Source organism: Schistocerca americana, chromosome 6 (genome assembly GCF_021461395.2).
Source record: "Schistocerca americana isolate TAMUIC-IGC-003095 chromosome 6, iqSchAmer2.1, whole genome shotgun sequence".
Lineage (NCBI taxonomy): Eukaryota > Metazoa > Arthropoda > Insecta > Orthoptera > Acrididae > Schistocerca > Schistocerca americana.
In genome coordinates, this window is record NC_060124.1 from 82,535,922 (window position 1) to 82,562,696 (window position 26,775).

The 26,775-nt window shown below is 43.3% G+C and overlaps 1 protein-coding gene across 1 annotated transcript in view; it reads left to right on the forward strand.

Annotated features, from left to right (window-relative positions):
* The window catches only part of LOC124619567 (ATP-binding cassette subfamily G member 4-like), a 323,941-nt gene that overhangs the window by 176,815 nt on the left and 120,351 nt on the right, over positions 1 to 26,775 (forward strand). The window contains exon 2 of the mRNA XM_047146057.1: positions 25,864 to 25,981. Within this exon, the coding sequence (XP_047002013.1) occupies positions 25,864 to 25,981 (118 nt within the window). The remainder of the gene's footprint in view (positions 1 to 25,863; positions 25,982 to 26,775) is intronic.

A 26,775-nucleotide genomic window follows, 5' to 3' on the forward strand; every position in this document is an offset into this window, starting at 1 on the left:
GAGGTACTGTCGGAAGTAAAGCTCTGAGGAGGGGTCGTAAGTCTGGGGGGATAGCTCAGACGCCCGTACGGTAGCTCAGCGTGTTCGGTCAGACATCTGTCTGCTCTCTGTAATAAGAAAATGGAGTGAAGCGATGAACAACGAACTTCAACGGATGTCATGTGACGTCCGCTACGACCAAATACAACAAACGATATCAAACAAAATGCAAAAAGAAAAAAAAAAGGGGGAAAAAAGTTGGTAGAGCACTTGCCCCCGAAAGGCAAAGATTCCGAATTCGAGTCTCGGTCCGGCACACAGTTTTAATCTGCCAGGAAGTTTCATCTGCCGTCTAGCGTAGATTGATCGACCTTATGACCACATAGTATATGCCAAACACTTAACTGATATCCAACATAGAATTGTAAAACTTTTGGAGCATGAGGGCTCAAAGTAACGACCCAGGTCAAAATACACCGGTTACGAAACACAGCCATACTGGAGATTTTGCCTTCTTTTAAGTTTGGCACGCCTTATTCTATCAATGTATCTACAGTGTTTTGAAGACCAGAGAACTAACCTTTAACAGCTTACGTGGTAACAGGTTTCGGCAGAGAATTCTAATACACAAAAAATAAGATTTCCATGGCGTCTGTCCAAAACAAAATGGCACTGATGGAACTCTGAGATTCGCGAGGTGAAAGCGGGTGTAGTGCTGCAGGTGCAGCGGAAGACAAGCTAACCCGGGTGAAAGCGAGTCGGAGGATTCGCACGGCCGACGACCGCGCCGCGTCTAACCACTGGTGAGACGAGCCGGCGTTCGACCTCGGGACGAAGCTGCGCCAGCCAGACCCCTCCAAATGAAGGCCGCGCCGGACGCAGCGCGCCTTCGCGTGTCCTAGGTCGTGCTCGGCCTCTCTTGACCGGCACGTCGGCCAGTCACAGCTAGCGTACTACAATACCTCAGCCACACAACCACCCCTAGCGTCTACTCAAGATAACTCCTCTAGCTCATCGCACATTTTACTACCTGCACCTTCTATGGTCGGTAGGACTAAGGCCGTGGTTCCCAATCTTTCTGAGGCCATTACCCCGTTAGTATAATCAGATAATTAGCTACTAATCGCCCTCCGCATCTTCACCCCATCCCCCAAAATCATGAAAAGTCGTAGAGACTAACTAAACTTTAGAAATAAAAACAATTTTCTACGAAACTTTTATTTTAAAATGATTAAAGATAAATTACATTCAATGTTTGCAGGTTTATTACTAAACCACAAACTAATGAGGCAGCTGGTTCTGCTTATTTATAACAGCGTTTTGTTTATGGAAAGATGGACTTCTCGATGCATCGTGAGTGCTCCTTACAGCCTCTTCTCAGAAAAAGAGGCTAACCGCTCTCACTAAGAGTAGGCACTTGTTACAAATACCTGTTTGTAAATAAAACCGTCTTTTCTTGCTGCAAATTAATTTATTTCTCCCAGCTGCGTTTCGCTTTTTTTCTTGCTCTAAGGCATGTTCAGGGCAATCTACAGTTTTGTTAATTTTAGATTATTAAATAGTTCACGTCACACTTTTTTGTATAAATAAGTAACTACTCACAGTTTGCTGTGATCAGCGTTTCCTCTCACTTCGTCTGGAGCTCGCACTACCCCTTTATTTCCGAAACATAAGAACAATTTTGTATTCCGAACTTTTTCACGCTATTCACCACATGTTTCCTCCTTTTTTGTAGTGTACTATTATTCTCTTGCCACCAGATATAGCTATTTGTTCGAACACTGTGCCTTTAACAACCTAAGTGTTGTAACTTCATTATGTGTTTATGAGAGGAAACGCAGGTCTCGGTAAACTGTAAGTAACTATTCATTTACATAAAAAACGTGAACTATTTGATAATCTAAAAATAACAAAACTGTATCGGCGTAGATGCCACTGAAGATGCCTTAGAGCAAGAAAAAAGGCGAAACGCGTGTGGCAAAAATTAATTAATTTGCAGCAAGAAAAGGAGTTTTTATTTACAGAACAAGTATTTCTGTGCTTGCTGCAGAGGATGGCCACTCAAACAAACTTGTTACTTGTTACAAAATATACTGGCAGAGACAGGAAGCATTCAGGCTGCCAATACTCTGTGTCTGACCATTTCCACTAGTAATAATAATAATCTTCTTCTTCGTCCTCTTCTTCTTGAGGGTTATCTACGGCTGGTGCCGCTTTTCTACCCCCAGTCGCAATCTTCTTCTGTTTTGACTTTCCTCGACGTTCATATTCCTTACTTGCATTGCCTCCTCCACATCCTTTTGCCAGTTGCATCGTGGGCGACCCCTTTTCTTCTGCCGGGACGATATCGATTTTAGTATCCTATTTGGTATCTTATCTTCATTCATTCTATTCACATGGCCAGACCACATCAGCTGTTTTGTTTGGATGTCGTCACAGTTACTCGTACTCTTATTTCTCTCTATTCTTATTTTTTTGCTAACGTCCCAGGCTTCTGTTCTATACAAAACTCTGGACTATAGTCTTAGATTTTCTCTTCTTCGTTCTTCTTATTATCTTTTTGTTCCACAGAACGGAGTTCATTGCCAGTCCTACAGCTCGTCCTGTGTCAATCCTACTAGTGATTTCATGATTGCTTGTGCCAGTTTATTAAATAGTACCCCAAGGTATTGTATCTTTTCCACACCTACAATTACTTCTCCCTCTACTGTCAAATTATTTACTTTTTCCTTTCCAACAGCCAAGTACTCACTCTTCATGTTCATCTTCAAATCAGTTGTATTCCTCATTAAGCTTTCTTATCACATAGCTCAGATCACCTGAGTCTCACCTGCAAAATACAGGCTAAATATCTTTCTGCTCTCTGCTGTCACTCCCATAACATGGCATTTTCTATGCCACGTCTAAGGAATTGCTGCTAGATACAGGTTAAAGAGGGTCTGTGACAGCCCACATCCCTGTCGCAGACCCTCGTTAACCTCGAATTCTTCTGTCCATATTTTCCCAATCCTTATTCTCGCTGTATTAAATGGTTCAAATGGCTCTGAGCACTATGGGAATTAACTACTGTGGTCATCAGTCCCCTAGAACTTAGAACTACTTAAACCTAACTAACCTAAGGACATCACACACATCCATGCCCGAGGCAGGATTCGAACCTGCGACCGTAGCAGTCGCGCGGTTCCGGACTGCGCGCCTAGAACCGCTAGACCACCGCGGCCGGCCTCGCTGTATTATTTTCATGTAACTCCATAATCCGTCGGCAATCTTTGAACTAATCCTATTTCTTTCATCTTTTCCCATTGTTTTTTTTGCGGGTACAATATCGTATGCGTTATTTAGGTCAATCAATGAAAAAAACGTATCCACTCCAAGATTTGTGCGTTTTTCACATATTAATTTCATTGTAAAGATATTGTCTATTGCTGACCTTCCAGCTCAGAATCCTGCTTGCGCTTCTCGCTGCTTGTGAAGTTTCTTTCCTTACCAGATTTTTCAGTACCTTTTAGTACAGTCTTCCAACGAAAGGGATCACTGCCAGTCCTCTATAATTATTTGCATAGTTAGGTAACCTTTTCTTATGAACTGTCTTATGTAAAATATTTCCCATTTAGTGGAACATCTTATCCATTTAATACTCTTTCAAACTGCCTCCTCATCATCTCCAACAATTTCGGTGGACCAAACCTCATCAGTCCTGGATATATTGAACCATATCCTAGTGCCTTAATCATCTTACAGATCCTCAAAGCCAGTTAAAGAACTTTTATATATAAACGCAGTAATTCGTACTGTTACATCCTCTCCTCTCATTCACGTAAAAATTCAGGCTGATTTTTCTGGAATAAATCCTTAGCATACGTTGTGCATTGAATATGACTAATATTATTATGATGTAACCTTCCACTGCTTGACACTCGCATTGACTTAACTCTTCTCCATGCCTCAGCACTATCCTCCTCTCTACTTATTCACACATTTCTTCCCACTCCTTGTTTTTCCTTTTTAACACTTAATAATAATAATAATAATAATAATAACAGAAACAGTATTAGTATTATTGTCACGGTCTAGGCCATACGGCAGTTTAGTAGCCATTATATACTTACTGTTCCGTTGTGCTGTCAATTAGTTCGGTTATCTGTTGCGAAGTGAATAATGAAGCAATTTCTGCTCCACTGCGGGATCAACCTCCAACTAGAGGAAAGCAATTTTAAATATTTGAACATATGTGATACATTTGTCTCACTTTTAATGTTACAGATGTATGGAGCAGAGTAAAAAGTATGTGGGTTGTGTGTAGAATGTGTGAGGAAGATGACGTTCTTACCTTCGTTGCACAAGCTGTAACCGTTGCCCCATTCTGTAAAGTTACTGCTAGTATTTGAAAAAAGCATGTAATTATTGGTAACTTATGCTATCAGTATCTTACGAAATAGTAATAATAACGATTATCTTTTAGAAATAATTTATTTGCATGACCGAAACACATTCTACATCTACATCTACATACAAACTCCGCAAGCTATCTGACGGTGTGCGGCGGAGGGTACCTTGGGTACCTCTATCGGTTCTCCTCTCTATTCCAGTCTCGTATTGTTCGTGGAAAGAAAGATTGTCGGTATGCCTCTGCGTAGGCTCTAATCTCTCTGATTTTATCCTCATGGTCCCTTCGCGAGATATACGTAGGAGGGAGCAGTATACTGCTTGACTCCTCGATGCCGGCCGGAGTGGCCGTGCGGTTCTAGGCGCTACAGTCTGGAACCGAGCGACCGCTACGATAGCAGGTTCGAATCCTGCCCCGGGCATGGATGTGTGTGATGTCCTTAGGTTAGTTAGGTTTAATTAGTTCTAAGTTCTAGGCGACTGATGACCTCAGAAGTTAAGTCGCATAGTGCTCAGAGCCATTTGAACCATTTGACTCCTCGATGAAGGTATGTTCTCGAAACTTCAAGAAAAGCCCTTGGAACCGTTTTGTATTTTACCTCTCAGAAAATCTCACACGGGTGTTCGCCACTGAAAAAATAAACTTAAAGCACGTTTAACATACGGTCATGAGTGCCTTAGCGCTAACAGACAACTGGAGGTATAAATGTTTATAACAGTTTTAACACCTCAGCATTCAGAATGATACACTCATACACTTCGACAAGAATCAATATTTACGCTCAGTATTTGCTGTTGCTGCAGCGAGGTCGTCGATCCCATCGGATTAGGGAAGGATGGAGAAGGGAGTCGGCAAGTCGGCCGTTTCTTTTCAAAGGCATTTGCCTGGAGCGATTTAGGGAATTCACTGACAACCTAAATCAGGATGGCCGGACTTGGATTTGAACCGTCGTCCTCCTGAATGCGAGTCCAGTGTGCTAACCACAGCGCCATCTCAAGACGAGATGCTAACCACATATTTCTACACCGGACGTTGGTGAAATAAGTTTTGCACTCAGGACCACATCCACCAAACGAGGCAGCAGAAAATAAAACTGTATCAACTTAGAATATGGAACCCGCGAGCCGCGCGGAGTGGACGCGCGGTTTGAGGCGCCATGTCACGGATTGCGTGGCCGCTCCCGCCGGAGGTTCGAGTCCTCCCTCGGGCATGGGTGTGTGTGTTGTTCTTAGCTTAAGTTAGATTAAATAGTGTGTAAGTTTAGTCCCTTAGGAATTCACACACATTTGGAACCCGCGACCACGAAGGCAGAATAAACAGTAATTTTTCAAATGCCGCTGGCACGATCTTCACGGAAAGGATCGCTACCAGACCACAGTCCTGGGTGAGTTACCGTCCGAAACAGCAAACAAGACAAAACCTCGCAGAGGAGCGCTCACATGATTAAATACCTCCATAGACTCGCAAGACTGCCCTCTCCCGAGACGCCAGGGAATCCGACGCTGAAAGACGAAGATCATAGAAGTTCAGCGAGCGCCCAGAACCCATATGGATGCACGCACGACTCATATAAAGCAATTCGTTTGCCAGTGTGTATCTGCTGCAGTGCGATGTCCATCGAGTTCAGCCATTCAGTCGCTTCGGTTGCTGCAGCTAGCAGCTCGTCCCGAGTCTCTTACAACATCCCGTGTATATACTCCGTCACTATGTGATGTACCGTTCGTTCTGAAGTGCCACAGTCGCACTGAGGATTTGAGCCAGTTTCCACTTACAGTGCGTATCTATCATTCTAGCATTCCATATTTTGATTCTATTTAGATGGTTGGCTGGCTCTGAGCACTATGGGACTCAACTGCTGAGGTCATAAGTCCCCTAGAACTTAGAACTAGTTAAACCTAACTAACCTAAGGACATCACAACCATCCATGCCCGAGGCAGGATTCGAACCTGCGACCGTAGCGGTCTTGCTGTTCCAGACTGCAGCGCCTTTAACCGCACGGCCACTTCGGCCGGCATTTAGATGGTTCCATAATTTCCAAGACAAAGGGATTCCTGAAAGTAGTTTGATTGGATCACTGCAGCACGTGTAGTTGTGGTTCTGAAAGGATGCCCATTCTGATCTACAATGTTCTTTCAAGCCATAGGTGGGTCGATAGTGCTTCCAGATAGGTTTCCTAAATTTACGGCTGTTATGATGTGATTGAGAAGGATGTGAGACAAGTTTTTATCCTATCCCTGATCATATTTAATCTGTACATTCAGAAAGCAGTAAAAGAAACCAAAGAAAATTTTCAAGTAACAATTGAAGTTCAGAGACAATAAATGAAAGCTTTGAGATTTGCCGATGACATTGTAATTCTGTCAGAGTCAGCAAAGGACTTGGAAGAGTATTTGAACGGAATGAACAGTGTCTACAAACGAGCATATAAGCTGAACATCAACAAAAGCAAATTAAGGATATTGGAATGTAGTCTAATTAAACCAGGTGATGCCGATGGAATTAGGTTAGGAAAGGAGACTCTAAAAGTAATAATGAGTTTTGCTATTTGGGCAGCAAAATAACTGACGACGGCTGAAGTAGAGAGGATATAAAATGTAGACTGGCAATGACAAGGAAACGTTTTCTGAAGAACAGAAATCTGTTAACATCGAAAATAGATTTAAGTATTAGGAAGTCTTTTGTGAAAGTATTTGTGTGAAGTGTAGCCATGCATGAAAGTGAAACTTGGACGATAAACTGTTTAGACAAGAAGAGAGTAGAAGGTTTTGAATTGTTGTGCCACAGAAGAATACTGACCATTAGATGGGTAGATCACTTATTAATGAGGAGGTACTGAATAGAATTGCGGAGAAAAGAAATTTGTGACACAGCCTGTCTAGAAGAAGGGATGGGTTGATAGGACACATTGTGAGACATCGAAGGATCACGAATTTGGTACTGGAAGAAAGTGTAGGTGGTAAAAATCGTAGAGTGAGACCAAGAGATGAATGTAGTAAGCAGATTCAGAAAGATGTAGGTTGCAGTAGTTATTCGGAGATGAAGAAGCTTACACAGGATAGAGTAGCTTGTAGAGCTCTATCAAATCATCTTCGCACTGGAGACCACAACAGTAACAACAACATGGGGTAAGGAACTCGGTGTATTGTTTATTGGATGAGCTTTGGTAACCGAGAAATGGCTGATATTGTTCCACTCTCAAATCACCTGCAGCTGTCGCCTAAGAGCGGAGGGGAAATGGTCGAGAGAACAGGTATCCACCGAGCAGGCATGGTTTTGAGTGTTCCAGATATTGGCATCACTGTATCGTTAAGGTGTACATCTATCTTTTCAACATGAAAACTTCTACTCCAGGCAGGGGTACAATAATCAGCAACAGAATAGACCAGTGCCTGTGCCTCTATGCGCAGTGTATTTGAGTGTGTTGCCACCTTGTTCCTACATTTTTTAAAATCAAACTGTTCCTTAGAACATATTTCAAATTCACATCCTATTTTTGTCCATTGGAACATGAACTTTTAACACTTGCCTTACATTATTATTCTTAGCAACAAACTATTGATGAGCTTCTGCTCTCTTAGCTATACTGACGGCCACTAAAATTACATCTCCAGGAACGACAGCAATGACGAAAGTACTGTAGTTGGCGATCTCGGCCTCAGCTCGCCAGTTATGTTCCGAATCCCCTGCGAATGTGTAGTTAACCACACTGCCTCACAAAAAAAGTGAGTCACCCTGGACGATGGGAAGAAACGAAACGAAACTTCATGGGCTGAGAGTGCATGTGATGTTATTCCAGTGATTTTATTATTATTATTATTGTTATTATTATTATTCTGACTGGTTGGACGCTGTCCGCCATGAATTCCTTTCCTGTCCCAACCTCTTCATCTCAGAGTAGCACTTGCAAACTACAACCTCAATTATTTGCTGGATGTATTGCAGTCTGTCTTCCTCTACAGTTTTTACCCTCTAAAGCTCCCTCTAGTACCATGGAAGTCGTTCTCCAATTCTGCGCAGAATATCCTCATTCCTTATCTTATCAGTCCACCTAATTTTCAACATTCGCCTGTAGCATCACATCTCAAATGTTTCAATTCTCTTCTGTTCCGGTTTTCCCACAGTCCATGTTTCACTACCATAAAATGCTGTGCTCCAAACGTACATTCTCGGAAATTTCTTCTTCAAATTAAGGTCTATGTTGATGCTAGTAGACTTCTCTTGGCCACGAATGCCATTTTTAATAGCGCTAGTCTGCTTTTGATGTCCTCTTTGCTCCGTCCATCATTGGTTATTTTACAACCTGGGTAGTAGAATTCCTTAACTTCATCTACCCGATGTTATGTCTCTGGCTGTTCTCATTTCTGCTACTTCTCCTTACTTTCATCTTTCTTAGATTTACTCTCAGTCCGTATTCTGTACTCATTGGACTGTTTATTCCATTGAGCAAATCATGTAATTCTTCGTCACTTTCAGTTAGGATAGCAGTGTTATCAGCGTATCGAATCACTGATATCCTTTCACGTCAAATTTTAATTCCACTCCTGAACCTTTCTTTTATTTCCGTCATTGCTTTCTCAGTGTACAGACTGAACAGTAGGGGCAAAAATTTACATCCCTGTCTTACACGCTTTTTAACCCGAGCCCTTCGTTCTTTGTCGTCCACTGTTATTATTCGCTCTTGGCTCTTGTACATATTGTATATTACCCGTCTCTCCCTATAGCTTACTCCTATTTCTCTCAGAATTTCTAACATCTTGCACCGTTTTACATTGTCAAACGCTTCTTTCAGGTTGACAAATCCTATGAACGTGCCTTGATTTTTCTTTAGTCTTGCTTCCATTATCAACCGCAACGTCAGAATTGCCTCTTTGGTGCCTTTAACTTTCCTGAAGCCAAATTGATCGTTATCTAACACATCCTCAATTTTCTTTTCCATTCTTCTGCATATTATTCTCATCAGCAACTTGGATGCATGAGATGCCAAGCTGATTGTGCGCTAATTCTCGTACTTGTCAGCTCTTGCATTCTTCGGAATTGTGTGGATGATATTTTTCCGAAAGTCAAAAAATGGCTCTGAATACTATGGGACTTGACTTCTGAGGTCATCAGTCCCATAGAACTTAGAACTATTTAAACCTAACTAACCTAAGGACATCACACACATCCATGTCCGAGGCAGGATTCGAACCTGCGACCGTAGCGGTCGCGCGGTTCCTGACTGTAGCGGCTAGAACCGCTCGACCACTCCGGCCGGCTTCCGAAAGTTAGATGGTATGTCGCTAGACTCATACATTCTACATGCCAACGTGAATAGCCATTTAGTTGCCACTTCCCTCAATGATTTTAGTAATGATGAAATGTTATCGATCCCTTGTGCCTTTTTTGATCTTAAGCCCTGCAAAACTCTCTTAAATTCTAATCCTAATACTGAATCCCCTATCTCTTCTAAATCGACTCCCGTTTCAGTGATTACAAAATAGAAAGAAATTTATAGATAAATATTCGTCATAATGACGATGCTCCCACTTCGGTCTAGATACATGCACTGATTCGGATGGGAAGGATGTCGAAGGCCATTGTATCCTCTCCGGAGGCAAGATGGCCCAGAACGGCTGTACTGGCACTGATGCGAAGTGACGGCCGAAATGGTTCCATAACATGTTCTATCATGGATAGGCCTCAGGAGCACTTAGATATCACACGGACAGTTCATAGATACACGTACAGGGTGTTTCAAAAATGACCGGTATATTTGAAACGGCAATAAAAACTAAACGAGCAGCGATAGAAATACACCGTTTGTTGCAATATGCTTGGGACAACAGTACATTTTCAGGCAGACAAACTTTCGAAATTACAGTAGTTACAATTTTCAACAACAGATGGCGCTGCGGTCTGGGAAACTCTATAGTACGATATTTTCCACATATATCCACCATGCGTAGCAATAATATGGCGTAGTCTCTGAATGAAATTACCCGAAACCTTTGACAACGTGTCTGGCGGAATGGCTTCACATGCAGATGAGATGTACTGCTTCAGCTGTTCAATTGTTTCTGGATTCTGGCGGTACACCTGGTCTTTCAAGTGTCCCCACAGAAAGAAGTCACAGGGGTTCATGTCTGGCGAATAGGGTGGCCAATCCACGCCGCCTCCTGTATGTTTCGGATACCCCAAAGCAATCACACGATCATCGAAATATTCATTCAGGAAATTAAAGACGTCGGCCGTGCGATGTGGCCGGCCACCATCTTGCATAAACCACGAGGTGTTCGCAGTGTCGTCTAAGGCAGTTTGTACCGCCACAAATTCACGAAGAATGTCCAGATAGCGTGATGCAGTAATCGTTTCGGATCTGAAAAATGGGCCAATGATTCCTTCGGAAGAAATGGCGGCCCAGACCAGTACTTTTTGAGGATGCAGGTACGATGGGACTGCAACATGGAGCTTTTCGGTTCCCCATATGCGCCAGTTCTGTTTGTTGACGAAGCCGTCCAGGTAAAAATAAGCTTCGTCAGTAAACCAAATGCTGCCCACATGCATATCGCCGTCATCAATCCTGTGCACTATATCGTTAGCGAATGTCTCTCGTGCAGCAATGGTAGCGGCGCTGAGGGGTTGCCGCGTTTGAATTTTGTACGGGTAGAGGTGTAAACTCTGGCGCATGAGACGATACGTGGACGTTGGCGTCATTTGGACCGCAGCTGCAACACGGCGAACGGAAACCCGAGGCCGCTGTCGGATCACCTGCTGCACTAGCTACGCGTTGCCCTCTGTGGTTGCCGTACGCGGTCGCCCTACCTTTCCAGCACGTTCATCCGTCACGTTCCCAGTCCGTTGAAATTTTTCAAACAGATCCTTTATTGTATCGCTTTTCGGTCCTTTGGTTACATTAAACCTCCGTTGAAAACTTCGTCTTGTTGCAACAACACTGTGTTCTAGGCGGTGGAATTCCAACACCAGAAAAATCCTCTGTTCTAAGGAATAAACCATGTTGTCTACAGCACACTTGCACGTTGTGAACAGCACACGCTTGCTGCAGAAAGACGACGTACAGAATGGCGCACCCACAGACTGCGTTATCTTCTATATCTTTCACATCACTTGCAGCGCCATCTGTTGTTGAAAATTGTAACTACTGTAATTTTGAAAGTTTGTCCGCCTGAAAATGTACTGTTGTCCCAAGCATATTGCAACAAACGGTGTATTTCTATCGCTGCTCGTTTAGTTTTTATTGCCGTTTCAAATATACCGGTCATTTTTGAAACACCCTGTATTATTCTGACTGGTTGGACGCTGTCCGCCATGAATTCCTTTCCTGTCCCAACCTCTTCATCTCAGAGTAGCACTTGCAAACTATAATCTCAATTATTTGCTGGATGTATTGGAGTCTGTCTTCCTCTACAGTTTTTACCCTCTAAAGCTCCCTCTAGTACCATGGAAGTCGCTCTCTGATGTCTGAAGAGATGCCCTATCATCCTGTACCTTCTCCTTGTCAGTGTTACGCACAAATTCCTTTCCTCTCCGATTCTGCGCAGAATATCCTCATTCCTTACCTTATCAGTCCACCTAATTTTCAACATTCGCCTGTAGCATCACATCTCAAATGTTTCAATTCTCTTCTGTTCCGGTTTTCCCACAGTCCATGTTTCACTACCATAAAATGCTGTGCTCCAAACGTACATTCTCAGAAATTTCTTCTTCAAATTAAGGTCTATGTTGATACTAGTAGACTTCTCTTGGCCAGGAATATCCTTTTTAATAGCGCTAGTCTGCTTTTGATGTCCTCTTTGCTCCGTCCATCATTGGTTATTTTACGGCCTGGGTAGTAGAATTCCTTAACTTCATCTACCCGATGTTAAGTCTCTCGCTGTTCTGATTTCTGCTACTTCTCCTTACTTTCATCTTTCTTAGATTTACTCTCAATCCGTATTCTGTACTCATTGGACTGTTTATTCCATTGAGCAAATCATGTAATTCTTCTTCGCTTTCAGTTAGGATAGCAGTGTCATCAGCGAATCGAATCACTGATATCCTTTCACGTCAAATTTTAATTCCACTCCTGAACCTTTCTTTTATTTCCATCATTGCTTCCTCGATGTACAGACTGAACAGTAGGGTCAAAAATTTACATCCCTGTCTTACACGCTTTTTAACCCGAGCCCTTCGGTCTTTGTCGTTCATTGTTATTATTCGCTCTTGGCTCTTGTACATATTGTATATTACCCGTCTCTCCCTATAGCTTACTCCTATTTCTCTCAGAATTTCTAACATCTTGCACCGTTTTACATTGTCGAACGCTTTTTTCAGGTTGACAAATTCTATGAACGTGCCTTGATTTTTCTTTAGTCTTGCTTCCATTACCAACCGCAACGTCAGAATTGCCTCTCTGGTGCCTTTACCTTTCCTGACGCCAAACTGATCGTTATCTAACACATCCTCAATTTTCTTTTCCATTCTTCTGCATATTATTGTCATCAGCAACTTGGGTGCATGAGATGCTAAGCTGATTGTGCGCTAATTCTCGTACTTGTCAGCTCTTGCAGTCTTCGGAATTGTGTGGATGATAGTTTTCCGAAAGTCAGATGGTATGTCGCCAGACTCACACATTCTACACACCAACATGAATAGCCGTTTTGTTGCCACTTCTCTCAATGATTTTAGTAATTTTTAAATCTTATCGATCCCTTGTGCCTTATTTGACCTTAAGTCCTGCAAAACTCTCTTAAATTCTAATCCTAATACTGGATCCCCTATCTCTTCTAAATCGACTCCTGTTTCAGTGATTACAAAATAGAATGAAATTTATAGATAACATTGCAGTATGAGACCATTCGTCATAATGACTAAACTCCCACTTTGGTCTAGATACATGCACTAATTCGGCTGGGAAGGATGTCGAAGGCCATTGTATCCTCTCCGGAGGCAAGATGGCCCAGAACGGCTGTACTGGCACTGAGGCGAAGTGACGGCCGAAATGGTTCCATAACATGTTCTATCATGAATAGGCCTCAGGAGCACTTAGATATCACACGGACAGTTCATAGATACACGTACCATCTGTAGATGAGTATTGTTCTGTTCAAAAATGACGCTACAATACTATCGCATGAGCACAGATTATGTATGTGAAGTGCCATTGTGCCGTCATTGTTCCCACAGTCACCACGAGCATTGACCTGAAGTCGTAGCCTGTAACTCCCCACAGCAGCCAGGCGTTACATTGCTGTTCTTCTCCAACACACTGGAAGAATGGGAGGTCTTCCCATGTCGCCGCCATACACAGTGACGACGGTCATCCCGTGTAGTGCAGAATCGCGATTTGTCGCTGAATGTAATGTGATACCATTCATCAGCAGGCCATGCTACCCGGCCACGGCACTACTCCAAACGCATCCATTTCTGTTGAGGTCTTAAGGGGCTCCGGAACGCCCTATACTTGCAATGTTAAAATAACGCTTATAAATTACATTTTTCCTCACAAAGTATTTGAGGTAGGAAGTTGAACTTTTTGCAGATTATTTATTGGAATATGGGCTACAACTTAACACAGGGATTTTACAAAATTTTAGTTCAGTTATTAAAGATGATTTTTTTTCAATTGTAATGAAAATTTACAACATTTTTTTGCAATTTTTTATTTATATATTCAAAAATATACAGTTTTTTGGAAAAAGGCTGTGTTAAATTATGCAGAAGGTACCGTGTAACATTTACTGAAAGTTTGAAACAAATATGTTTAGAAGATCCTTAGAAAACATGTCATTAGTATGAGAAAATAAAAGTTTTGGGAATCGAGCGACAAAGATTGGATTAACTTTTTAGTGCATTCCAGGTCCATATGATGGATTATCTTCATTCTCTGCAAACTCCTCCTCCAGCTCCCTCTTGTTCCTCCTCCTGTTTACTCTTGCTTGTATTTCTAGACTCTTTACAGCCCTGTCTGCAGCCCGAAGGCGTTCCTTGTCTAAAGCAAGCATCGCTCGTTGTTGTGTTCGTAGATTTTGCTACCATTTTCTTCAGTTGCAGTTACTGCAACACTGTTCCAAAAGTTGGTCATGTATGAACACTTATCACATTTCAGTTGTATATCACTAGCAAGTCCTACGTGCTTTATTATCGAGAGTTCCAGACCAACTTCACTACAATGAATACATCTTAGACAGTTTGAAAAAATTCCTTTGAGAACCGACATATCAAATATTTCATTCACACCCGATTCGCCCATAAAACATTCATAGTTTTCACTCATTGAACCAAGCTTCTTCTGTGAAGTATTTTCTTTTTCACTTTGACTGCTATGGGCAGGTGTACTTGAGAGGTTAGGTTCACTCACTTCGTTATAGTCTTTATTGTTTACAGTAATAACACATACCTTTGGCTTTCCAACATTTCTCCTTTTCTTAAAAGCCTTCAGAGGATTTCTAATAACTTTACTTTTACTCATTATTATACTTCAACAAAACAGAGACTCAAGGAACAGAATTAATTACGAATATTTTCGAGATAACGACAGAGTAAATAAACATTAAACAATCGACAATCACACCAGCGATATACAGGGTGATTCAAAAAGAATACCACAACTTTAAAAATGTGTATTTAATGAAAGAAACATAATATAACCTTCTGTTATACATCATTACAAAGAGTATTTATAAAGGTTTTTTTTTTTCACTCAAAAACAAGTTCAGAGATGTTCAATATGGCCCCCTCCAGACACTCGAGCAATTTCAACCCGATACTCCAACTCGTTCCACACTCTCTATAGCATATCAGGCGTAACAGTTTGGATAGCTGCTGTTGTTTCTAGTTTCAAATCATCAATGGTGGCTGGGAGAGGTGGCCGAAACGCCATATCCTTAACATACCCCCATAAGAAAAAATCGCAGGGGGTAAGATCAGGGCTTCTTGGAGGCCAGTGATGAAGTGCTCTGTCACGGGCTGCCTGGCGGCCGATCCATCGCCTCGGGTAGCTGACGTTCAGGTAGTTACGGACAGATAAGTGCCAATGTGGTGGCGCTCCATCCTGCTGAAATATGAATTGTTGTGCTTCTTGTTCGAGCTGAGGGAACAGCCAATTCTCTAACATCTCCAGAGAGTGTGGAACGAGTTGGAGTGTCTGGAGGGGGCCATATTAAACATCTCTGAACTTGTTTTTGAGTGAAAAAAACCTTTTTAAATACTCTTTGTAATGATGTATAACAGAAGGTTATATTATGTTTCTTTCATTAAATACACATTTTTAAAGTTGTGGTATTCTTTTTGAATCACCCTGTATATTGAACCATCACAGGTTAGCCACAACACATACTTTATCTCACATCACTAAAATGTACCTGATGAACACGGACGTTAATAATAACACCATTTGACAGCAGTTTAACAGCGCCACAGTGGGTCACGCCCATGTAGAACACATTTCAAAAAAAATTTAAAAATAGTTGTAGTCTTCGGAATTGAATAAATTATATATCTATTAAAAGGTAATAGTCTGCAGATTCAGAAAACGCAAAAAAGTAAAAATTGAACTTTTCATGATTTTGAGCCTTTCCGGAGCCCCTTAACTGCAGCCTAAGTCTGTGATGTTAATTCCTGGTCCGGATGCTGTTAATCTCCGACCAACGGTCCGGGATGACACAGAACCTTGCAGGAGTTTCTTCGATGGCAGGCGCATATGTGAAGGGGTTACGATCTGCTTCGTGCACAATATGGCAGTGGCCAAGTAGGTGCGACCGGAACTTTGATGACGAATATGCCTACCGTCACGTTACCATGCAGTCTTACCTCGGAAAACTGCCACGTTTCAATGTCCCTCAAATCTGAATATTACACAATTCGACTAGCGGCCAAATGCAGACACACAGCGAGATTCCTTTCAAACTCTGTCAGGTGCTGATAAAGCTGTCTCAAATGGTTCAAATGGCTCTGAGCACTATGGGACTCAACTGCTGAGGTCATTAGTCCCCTAGAACATAGAACTAGTTAAACCTAACTAACCTAAGGACATCACAAACATCCATGCCCGAGGCAGGATTCGAACCTGCGACCGTAGCGGTCTTCCGGTTCCAGACTGCAGCGCCTTTAACCGCACGGCCACTTCGGCCGGCTTAAAGCTGTCTCACACGAGTACTTGGCAGTTAGTGTGCTTCATAGTAATCACTCAACATCTGATACTGATCGCTCCCTGTATATGCCCTACTAAGCCTGGTAATAACACTAAAAACGACTAGCACTAATTCCATTCTGCCTGTTACAAAGAACTGCAACTCTAATGATCTGCATACTCGCCGATGGTGTGCCAGTGCACGAAGTCACATAAACATCCGATCGTGTCTTCTGTATGCTTCAGTTCTTTTTTCACTTAGTCGTCTGTAAGCCAATTCCGTGAACTTTTCTCCTCACATCCACTCTCAAACGAACTTGTAACATAGCCATAAAGTTGTTTACTGATCGTCACACGAACAAGGATGAACTCTTTATGGACAACTCTGTCAGTATCAAAAAAGTAAAAAAGCAAGGACTTACTGTTACTCTTGACTTATCGAGCTTTTTCGGACCTAGTTGGTCAAACGCTCCTTCATTGCGATTATTCCAGTTTAGTTTGAGGATCGTAGGCATCAACCCAAATTCATCGCCAGTCCTAACCTTGAAAGTCTCGAACGTCTTTGAGGAGTTGTTCAGTTTCCCTACAGACTTGCACGTGAAACCGCTTCTGATTGGCTTGAAAGAGTCGTGGCAGAGCCTGCGCCGGAATCCTTCTCATGTTTGTTCTGACTCACTCCGTTGATATGTACCATATAGTATTCCCAAGGTATTGCAGAGGCCTCCGATGAGCCGTCTACGATACTGTGAAATTCGATCCCTCACTTTCTGAATATTTTCTGGTGTGATGCCAATTGAAGGCCGATCGGAACGGTCCCCATCATCAGTCTATAGTAGCCCCGTTTCTGAACCTTTATACAAGTCTTAAGTCTTGGTCTGACATAGTACGTTGTCTCCAAAAGATTGAAAAACTTGCTTCAACATCTGTTTACGTTTATGCAGCGGTTTTCTCAAGTTTTAAACATAACCTGACACAGACACTCAGCTCTTTCAGGTCAGCAATCGAAAAACTGCAAACGACAGTGGAAGTACGCTCACCAATAACTAAGCAAACCTCTTAGCTCGCTCTACGGCTGACTAACGACAGTCGCGCTCTGACGGGCTCCAGATTTCCCGATACATCACAGAGATCGCGCCACAAGATTGACAGCGATGTACGAGAAATTATGATCCAAAACAAGAAGCTATTTAATATTTGACAGTTTCTCGAGACACAGGGGGAAATATCACTAAAAATCTGTTATTTTTTAAGAAAATTGCGATATGAGTTTTCATACAGAATCTATGGACAAATAAACATTTAAGGTGATTTTAAATTGAAGGGTCATGTACCTACCTTCCCCAAGTCCCATCCAACACCATCTCATTCATTCCGCACACCTACTTCTCTTCCTAGAGAATTTTTAGATCCAATAAGTTAATCGCAAAACCCAGCCCCGGCACACAATATCCCGCTCACTAATCACGAAACCAAGTACTCAGATGCAACACTACATCCACATTTCACCTTGCATACACCTTCATTGTCTTATCTACTTTCTCCCGACGCAGTTTCAACGAACTCTAACTTCCCAACTATGAAATCTATCCTGAGAGATATCCGTCTTTTATGTAAATTAAAGGTGGAGAGGGGAAGAAATGAAAGGAAAGGGGAGGGTTCACTGCTGTCAGCTGCATTGGGACATTACGCAGAATCGGCGGCGACGAGTGAAAATGTGTACTGGACTGGGATTCGAACCCGGTATCTCCTGCTTACTAAGCAGGTGCGGAGACAGTGTTATCGCAACTGCACGGGCTACCTCGGCGCGCCTCACGGCCGATCCACACTCCCATCAAGCGCCACCTATCTGCAGCCCCTGTCCATTTCCTCCATACCCACTCTTCCGAGACTCCCACTGGAGTTCGGACATATTTGTGCACCTGCACTGAAGGGGGTGGATTCATTGCTGAGCTAGGCTTGTCAAATTATATGAATGTGTAGTGTCTGTTCTTTCGGACATATCCGAAAGAGCAGACACTATAAATTCATACCTCTCTTTCTGTCCCTAGTCACAACGCTCTACCTCACACCATCCTTCCAATAAGTGTGGGTCATACAAACTTCGGGTGGTACCTCGTATACACCCTCACTCAGTTTATAAACAGTTCACCACTTCCAGTTCCTAGCGTAATCTAGTAAGACACTGATTACACACATAAACAAAGTGATGGAGACGAGATAACGCCCAATAGGTATGCAACACACCTAACGTACAGGTAACGTGGTTACGATCTTAACTGACCAAGTCTACTAGGAAAACTACCATTGTTTACATTTACTTACGATACTTTACAGTACCTTACGGCAATTTTACAATTCTAGTGGAGAGACACCTAACAGTCTGCGCCCAAAAGTCAACCTCGTAATACTAAACAGGACGCTTCCGGGTTACTCGTTCTCCCCCTGGTGTGTGCGTCCCGACAGTGTTCATCCATCGTGTGGCCGGAGCACTTGAGGCTGCGAAGGAGAAAGCCACTCGCCGACGAGCGCGCGGGTTTTTCTTCCTTTTTGCGCTGCTCCCGGGTGCGGTGACGTAACAGGAGCGGTCCACCGCAGTAGGACGCGGCACACTTGTGCGGTTCCGCCAGTCACCGACCCTGCGACCCGACAGCCTTTCCTCCCGGGGCCGACTGAGCCGCTCCGAGCCGGCACACGTTGCTGAAATCACCCTGCAGGCTGTGGCGTTACGCAGTGAGTACCACATTTCGGCCTCTCTCGCTAACTCTGTGGTAGATACCCCTGCGTTTGCATTTCTTGACAAAACCAACTGCGTATCTGGCCTTGGAGGGAACCAGCTAGGTCACCTGACTAAGCCCCTTTAAAATTACTTGTAGACTGACAGCTATATAGGGTTAGTGGGGTGAAGCTCACGCGTGGAGACGCGTAATGGATTCAGCGAATTTTGCGATATCTGTAGATGCAACAATTATCCGCAGTTACCAAAACTTCACCCCACGACTACAGTTACCGCCTTCACATTCAAGCAACTTGTATTCCTCATTGACCATTCATTGCGCTCTGTAAATTTGTTTGTTTTCATTTCTCACGGTCACGGGAATTATTAATTTACCAGCAACCCTCCCACACACTGCCGATACTTTAAAGAATCGAACTCCGTTGTAAAAGAAGCTGCAGCAGCTTCGTTTTGATATAAGCTAGTTTTTCAGCATCTCAGTTTTTATGACGTCATTTCTCCTGCACTTTATTGCTAATAATTTCTAGCTTTAATGATTTTCCAGCCTCCTCTTATTTCTCAAACACCATCCTGCCTAACTTCACCACAATGTTCTAGTTTATATTCACAAACCCAACATCTCTTTCAATTATCTTGTTAACAGAGAGCAGTGGGCCACCAGGAAGTTGTTCTTTCGTGAAGTGGGCACTTGACACGCAAACCAGTTTATCTCGATTGACCTTGTCCATGCATGGTCGTTCCGTGACCGAGAGAGCGGCTTCGAGCGTTTCCATTCATAAGATTTTACGACTTTGCTCCTGACTTTTTCTAGTATCACACAACAAACAACAACAACAACAACAACAACAGCTCTATGTTAGTAAGTGGCTAAGGTCACTCGATCGCAGTTGCTGGTTGCCTGTCTAACGGCTTTCAGGGGCAACAAAAATTTGATTTTCACTATTTCATAATTGTTGACCAAATTTAATCTACTCGTTATGAGATACAATCTAACATTAAAGGTCTCACAATAAGCCAGATATTTAAGTCAGACACTACTTATATGTGTTGACGCAGCGTAACTCATGGCGCACAAATTGCTCAGACAATATCCGTCCTGTATTTGATAACAAGGCTGCTGAGTAACTTTCAACTAACGTTACACATAGTTTCAAACTTTACAGAAACTTTTTCTAGCCAGCACACCAACAAAACAATGAGAGGAAAGGAGTTAATCGTTTAATACACTTCCGCTTTGCATACGTAAACTTTATCTACAAGCGTGAAGTTTTAATTTATTATTTCTTTACTACTAACTCCACTCGTTCCTTATCTTGCAGACCCCGAAACTCTCCTCCGACCAAGACCACGCTTTCTTACCATCTTCCCTTAAATTATACACTGAGGTGACAAAAGTCGTGGGATAACTGTATGTACATACACAGATAGCGGTAGAATCGTGTACAAAAGGTATGAAAGGGCAGTGCAGTGGTGGAGTTGTATTTGTACTCAGTTAATTCATATGAAAAGGTGTTCGAAGAGGTAATTATGGCCGTACGACGGGAGTTATCAAACATGGAACGCGCAATGGTAGCTGGAGCTAGACGCGTTCGCACATTCCAATTTGGAAATCGTTGGATCCACAGTGTCAAGGGTCAGTCGAGAATACCAAATTTTAGGCATTACCTCTCACCATGGCCAATGCAGTGGCCGATGGCCTTCACTTAACGACCGAGAGAAGCGGCGTTGGCATGGAGTTGTCAGTGCTAACAGACAAGCAACACTGCGTAAATAATCGCAGAAATCAATGTGGGACGTACGACGATCGTATCCGTTAGGACAGCGCGGCTAAATTTGGCGTTAATGTGCTATGGCAACAGATTCTGATGCGAGATAAACGGATTACCAAAATACGTACATATGTTGAGGATTCGATACGTCGTCATGTCCGTGGTTAACGCCGCTGCTGACTGAGAGAGATCACTTAACCCTGGTTGATCAGGAAACGGAGTGATATGTCAATTAGGGACATAGCGATCTGTTTCTCGTAATCAAATTCAACACTCGACTTCTTAGCTCCTGACACGCGAGTGTAGCAACGTGCGTCGTGTTTAACTCTAAACACGCTCGAGACGGAAATGGGTAGATGCGATGTACTCGTATATGTACAGAAAAACAGATCATTACAATTTCAGAAAAACTGAATGATTCATTCAAGAGAAAGAACTTCCAAATTGAGCAACTCAGTAACGGGTTAGTCTACCTCTGGACCTTATGCAAGCAGTTATCCGGCTTGACATAGATTCACAGAGTTGTTCGATGTCCTCCTGAGGCATATAGTGCCAAATTTTGTCCATTTCCTATCTTCAGAATCCCTAGGTGGCTGGAGGGCTTTGCCCATAAGGCCCAAACGTTCTCAATAGGACAAAGTTGCGGCGGCCTTGCTCGCCACGGTAGGGCTTGGGAAGCACAAAGACAAGCGGTAGAAACTCTCGTCGTTGTGTGGGCGGGCGTTATCTTGTTGAAATGTAAGCCCCGTGTGGCTCACCATGAATTGCAACAAAACAGAGTGTAGAATATCGTCGATGTACCGCCGTGCCGTAACGGTGCCGCGGATGGCAACCAAAGTGGTCCTGCTGTGAAATCAAAAGCCATCCAAAACTATCACCTCTGCTGTCGAGACGTATGGCGGGCGAAAGCCAGGTTGATATCACAACGCTCTCCTGAGCGTCTTCAGACATGTCTTTGCTGGTCATCTGGGCTCAGTTCGAAATAGGACTCATCACTGAAGACAACTGTACCCCAATCAATGACATTCTAGGCCCAAGGACGTATCTGGAGAGCCTTCCAGAATAAATAATCGAATTTTTCTGAAACATAATATTTTTGTCTGTACACTTACATCACCTACCGATTTCCGACCCATTTGGATATTTCTTTCGTGATGCTTCGTCGTTCTTTTTTTTTTTTGTCTCTCTTTAAGGTACACGTCTTGTAGTACGCCTGTGGCAGGGTTCCAACTCGGAGCAGGTGGAAATATAATTTATCCTTAACGTTTAATTCTCATAAAATGTACACCTCATTCCAGTAGCAAAAAAATCACCCGCTCGTACAAAATTCGTTAACGTCATCTGGAAATGAATTTCGCAAACTTCCCGCACGTCGTCTTAAAAATGTGGTGTCGTAAACAAAACTACAATCAAAAAACTAGCTCCTATAGACAGGTCTGATGCCAGTTCCATCTTTTTACATTTAAACAGATTCACAATTTTGGCGACTTGGATGAAACGTAAGCTTCTGCTTCAGTGCGGGGTGTGGTAACTTTGCTCGGTGCCACCGCTTGTCGATGGAGTTGTTGTTTTTGTTGTGGTCTTCAGTCCGGAGACTGGTTTGATACAGCTCTCCATGCTACTCTATCCTGTGCAAGGTTTTTCATCTCCCAATACCTACTGCAACTTACATCCTTCTGAATCTGTTTAGTGTCTTCATCTCTTGGTCTCCTTCTGTGATTTTTGCCCTCCACGCTGCCCTCCAATACTAAATTGGTGATCCCTTGATGCCTCAGAATATGCCCTACCAACCGATCCTTCTTCTAGCCAAGTTGTGCCACAAACTTCTCTTCAATTCTATTCAATACCTCCGCATTAGTTATGTGATCTACCCATTTAATCTTCAGCATTCTTCCGTATCACCACATTTCGAAAGCTTGTATTCTCTTCTTTTCTAAACTCTATATCGGCCATGTTTCACTTCCATACATGGCTACACTCCATACAAATACTTTCAGAAACGACTTCCTGACATTTAAATCTATACTCGATGTTAACAGTTTTCTCTTCTTGAGAAACGCTTTCCTTGCCATTGCGAGTCTACATTTTATATCCGCTCTACTTCGACCATCATCAGTTATTTTGCTCCCCAAATAGCAATACTCATTTACTATTTGAAGTGTCTCATTTCCTAATCTAATTCCCGCAGCATCACCCGATTTAATTCGACTGCATTCCAGTATTCTCGTTTTGTTTTTGTTGATGTTCATCTTATATCCTCCTTTCAAGACCATGTCCATTCCGTACAGCTGCTCTTCAGGTCCATTGCTGCCTCTGAATTTTTAATGTGAAAACGCTTAAGGCTTTTTAAATAAAACAAGTTTTATTAATTTTCTACTTCTTTGTCCTTTATTTCTCAACATAGTCACCCTGGCAACGAACACATTTCTCCCAACGAGAGACCATTTTCTGACATCGTCACTGTAGAATATTTGACTTTCTTGACGGAGAATAACCTCACCTCAGCTTGCACCGCCTCATCAGTATCAAACCAAATTCCGCGTGTTCATTAAGTTTTGGAAAAATGGAATTCGGGGCTGTATGGAGGATGATCGATGACAATGAACCCAAGGCGTCGGATTACTGCAAATGTCGCAGTGTTTGTGTGCGCTCTGGCATTGTTGTGCTCTATGTGAAGACGAACCCTTCGAATTCGAAAGTCGATTACAGCACGCTGCTTCTCAAGCACTGACGTGGTCACGTTACACACCGCCATGTTACACGTTACACTTCGGAGCCCTCTGTCGGCAGAGGGTTGCAACTTGTCTCAGTGAAGCGCGAAAGTCGACCGAGTAGTATGCACGATATGTAATATCTCAACCAATACTGATAACGGAATAAAAACGTTCTGAGGCTTTACTTTTCAGCACGCCCAGGTCATACCGAACAGAGTAGAGATGTACCCACGTTCCACCTTCAGTGTAGTGCGCGGTGCTACTGCGCAATGAAAGCGTGGGAAGCGGCGGCGGAAACTACCTTCTCGGGTACACACAGTGGTTTTCTGTTAATGTCATTAAAATTGCTAATGATGAGGAACAGTTCTAGTGGGGTGTTGAAATCTATCATGTGGGAATCATTGCAGGTCGAACACAACGATGAGCGGGGTAGGCTTCAGATTATCTACTCGAATGAAGAAGAACCAACGTGCACACAATAAATACGCCACCGGCGATGCTGTTAAAACCTGATTTTAGTCAGACGTTATGAACACTACAAGGAAATACATTGCTGGCCATTAAAATTGCTACACGAAGAAGAAATGCAGATGATAAACGGGTATTCATTGGATAAATATATTATACTAGAACTGACACGTGATTACATTTTCACGCAATTTGGGTGCATACATCCTGAGAAATCAGTACCCAGAACAACCACCTCTGGCCGTGATAACGGCCGTCATACGCCTGTGCATTGAGTCAAACAGAGCTCGGATGGCGTGTACAGGTACAGCTGCCCATGCAGCTGCAACACGATAACACAGTTCATCAAGAGTAGTGACCGGCGTATTGTGACGAGCCAGTTGTTCAGCCACCATTGAACAGACATTTTCAATGGGTGAGAGATCTGGAGAATGTGCTAGCCAGGTCAGCAGTCGAACATTTTGTGTATCCAGAAAGGCCCGTACAGGACCTGCAACATCCGGTCGTGCATTATCCTGCTGAAATGTAGGGTTTCGCAGGGATCGAATGAAGGGTAGAGCTATCGGTCGTAACACATCTGAAATGTAACGTCCGCTGTTCAAAGTGCCGTCAATGCGAACAAGAGCTGACCGAGACGTGTAACCAATGGCACTCTATACCATCACACCGGGTGATACGCCAGTACGGCGATGACGAAAATACGCTTCCAATGTCCGTTCACCGCGATGTCGCCAAACACGTATGCGACCATCATGATGCTGTAAACAGAACCTGGATTCATCCGAAAAAATGACGTTTTGCCATTCGTGCATCCAGGTTCGTCGTTGAGTACACCATCGCAGGCGCTCCTGTCTGTGATGCAGCGTCAAGGGTAACCGCAGCCATGGTCTCCGAGCTGATAGTCCATGCTGCTGCAGACGTCGTCGAAATGTTCGTGCAGATGGTTGTTGTCGTGCAAACGTCCCCATCTGTTGACTCAGGGATCGAGACGTGGCTGCACGATCCGTTACAGCCATACGGATAAGATGCCTGTCATCTCGACTGCTAGTGATACGAGGCCGTTAGGATACAGCACGGCGTTCCGTATTACCCTCCTGAACCCACCGATTCCATATTCTGCTAACAGTCAGCAATGTCGCGATACGATAAACCGCAATCACGATAGGCTCCAATCCGATCTTTATCAAAGTCGGAAACTTGATAGTACCCATTTCTCCTCCTTACACGAGTCATCACAACAACGTTTCACCAGGCAACGTGGTCAACTGCTGTTTGTGTATGAGAAATCGGTTGGAAACTTTCCTCATGTCAGTACGTTGTAGGTGTCGCCACCAGCGCCAACCTTGTGTGAATGCTCTGAAAAGCTTATCATTTGCATATCACAGCATCTTCTTCCTGTCGGTTAAATTTCGCATCTGTAGCGCGTCATCTTCGTGGTGTAGTAATTTTAATGGCCAGTAGTGTATGACGAGAGTACTGCAAAGTTGTACAACGCTACGGCTTATGCCTAAGTCGAAGCAACGACTGTGTAGAAAAGTAGCTGGAAAGGGTAGTAAACTGTTGCAAATAAAACGTTTTTGATTTTCGCTGTGTTTCCATTTCGCGACCTTTCTGACTTTACTTTCCGAATGGCCCTCATGTGCTTCTGTATAAATGAAAGCGAACGTTAAATTCGTTTCTAAGATGTGTGTTACGCTCGTTGCAGGCCGGCGCAGTATTCTGAAGGGCGTGTGCGGCAAGTTCCGGCCGGGTCTGCTCTCCGTGATCATGGGGCCGTCCGGAGCCGGCAAGAGCAGCCTCATGAACGTGCTGGCGGGACTCGTGTAAGTGACCTGCCTCTATTTTGTAGTGTTGTGTTAAAAATGTATCGGCGCCTCCCTGAATACGTGAGAACCAGTAACATCATTTCCTGATTCTTTAAAGAATCGATCTCCCATGTATAAAATAGACAAGTCTCTTTTCTTTAGAAATGCTGTAATGTCTTAAATGTTTCATAATAAGGATAGTTACATCTTAGTACTTACCGCCTGCAATTGGAATAAGCCCTGAGCTGCGAAGGGTAGCCGCATGGTCTCACTCACCTTGCCACGGTTCGCGCGGCTGCCCCCGTCGGAGGTTCTAGTCCTCCCTCGGGCATGGGTGTGTATGTGTGTGTGTGTATGCGTGTGTGTGTGCGTGTGTGTGTGTGTGTTGTCCAAAGCGTGAGTTAGCTTAAGTTAGATTAAGTAGTGCGTAAGCCTAGGGACTGTTGACCTCTGCAGTTTGGTCCGATAGAAACTTAAGACAAAGACAGACGCTTTGAATTTTCAGCACAGTTGCAACAGCTTATGGAAGAGGCCGGGTTTTGTGAGAAACTTATGTTTAGTGATGAAGTAACATTGTTTGTGAATGGCACAGTGAATAGCCACGATGTGCGGACCTGAGGGACAGAGAATCCCCACTCTATAGCGCAGAACATTCGAGATCCGCCAAAGTTAATGTGTTTTGTGCAGTCCCGCAGTTTAAAGTTTACGGTCCTTCTTCTTCGGCGAGAAGACCGTTACAGGATAGGTGTATCTGGACATTCGGGAAAACTGGCTCATGCCACAACTGGAGAACAACATTGCGGACTTCATCT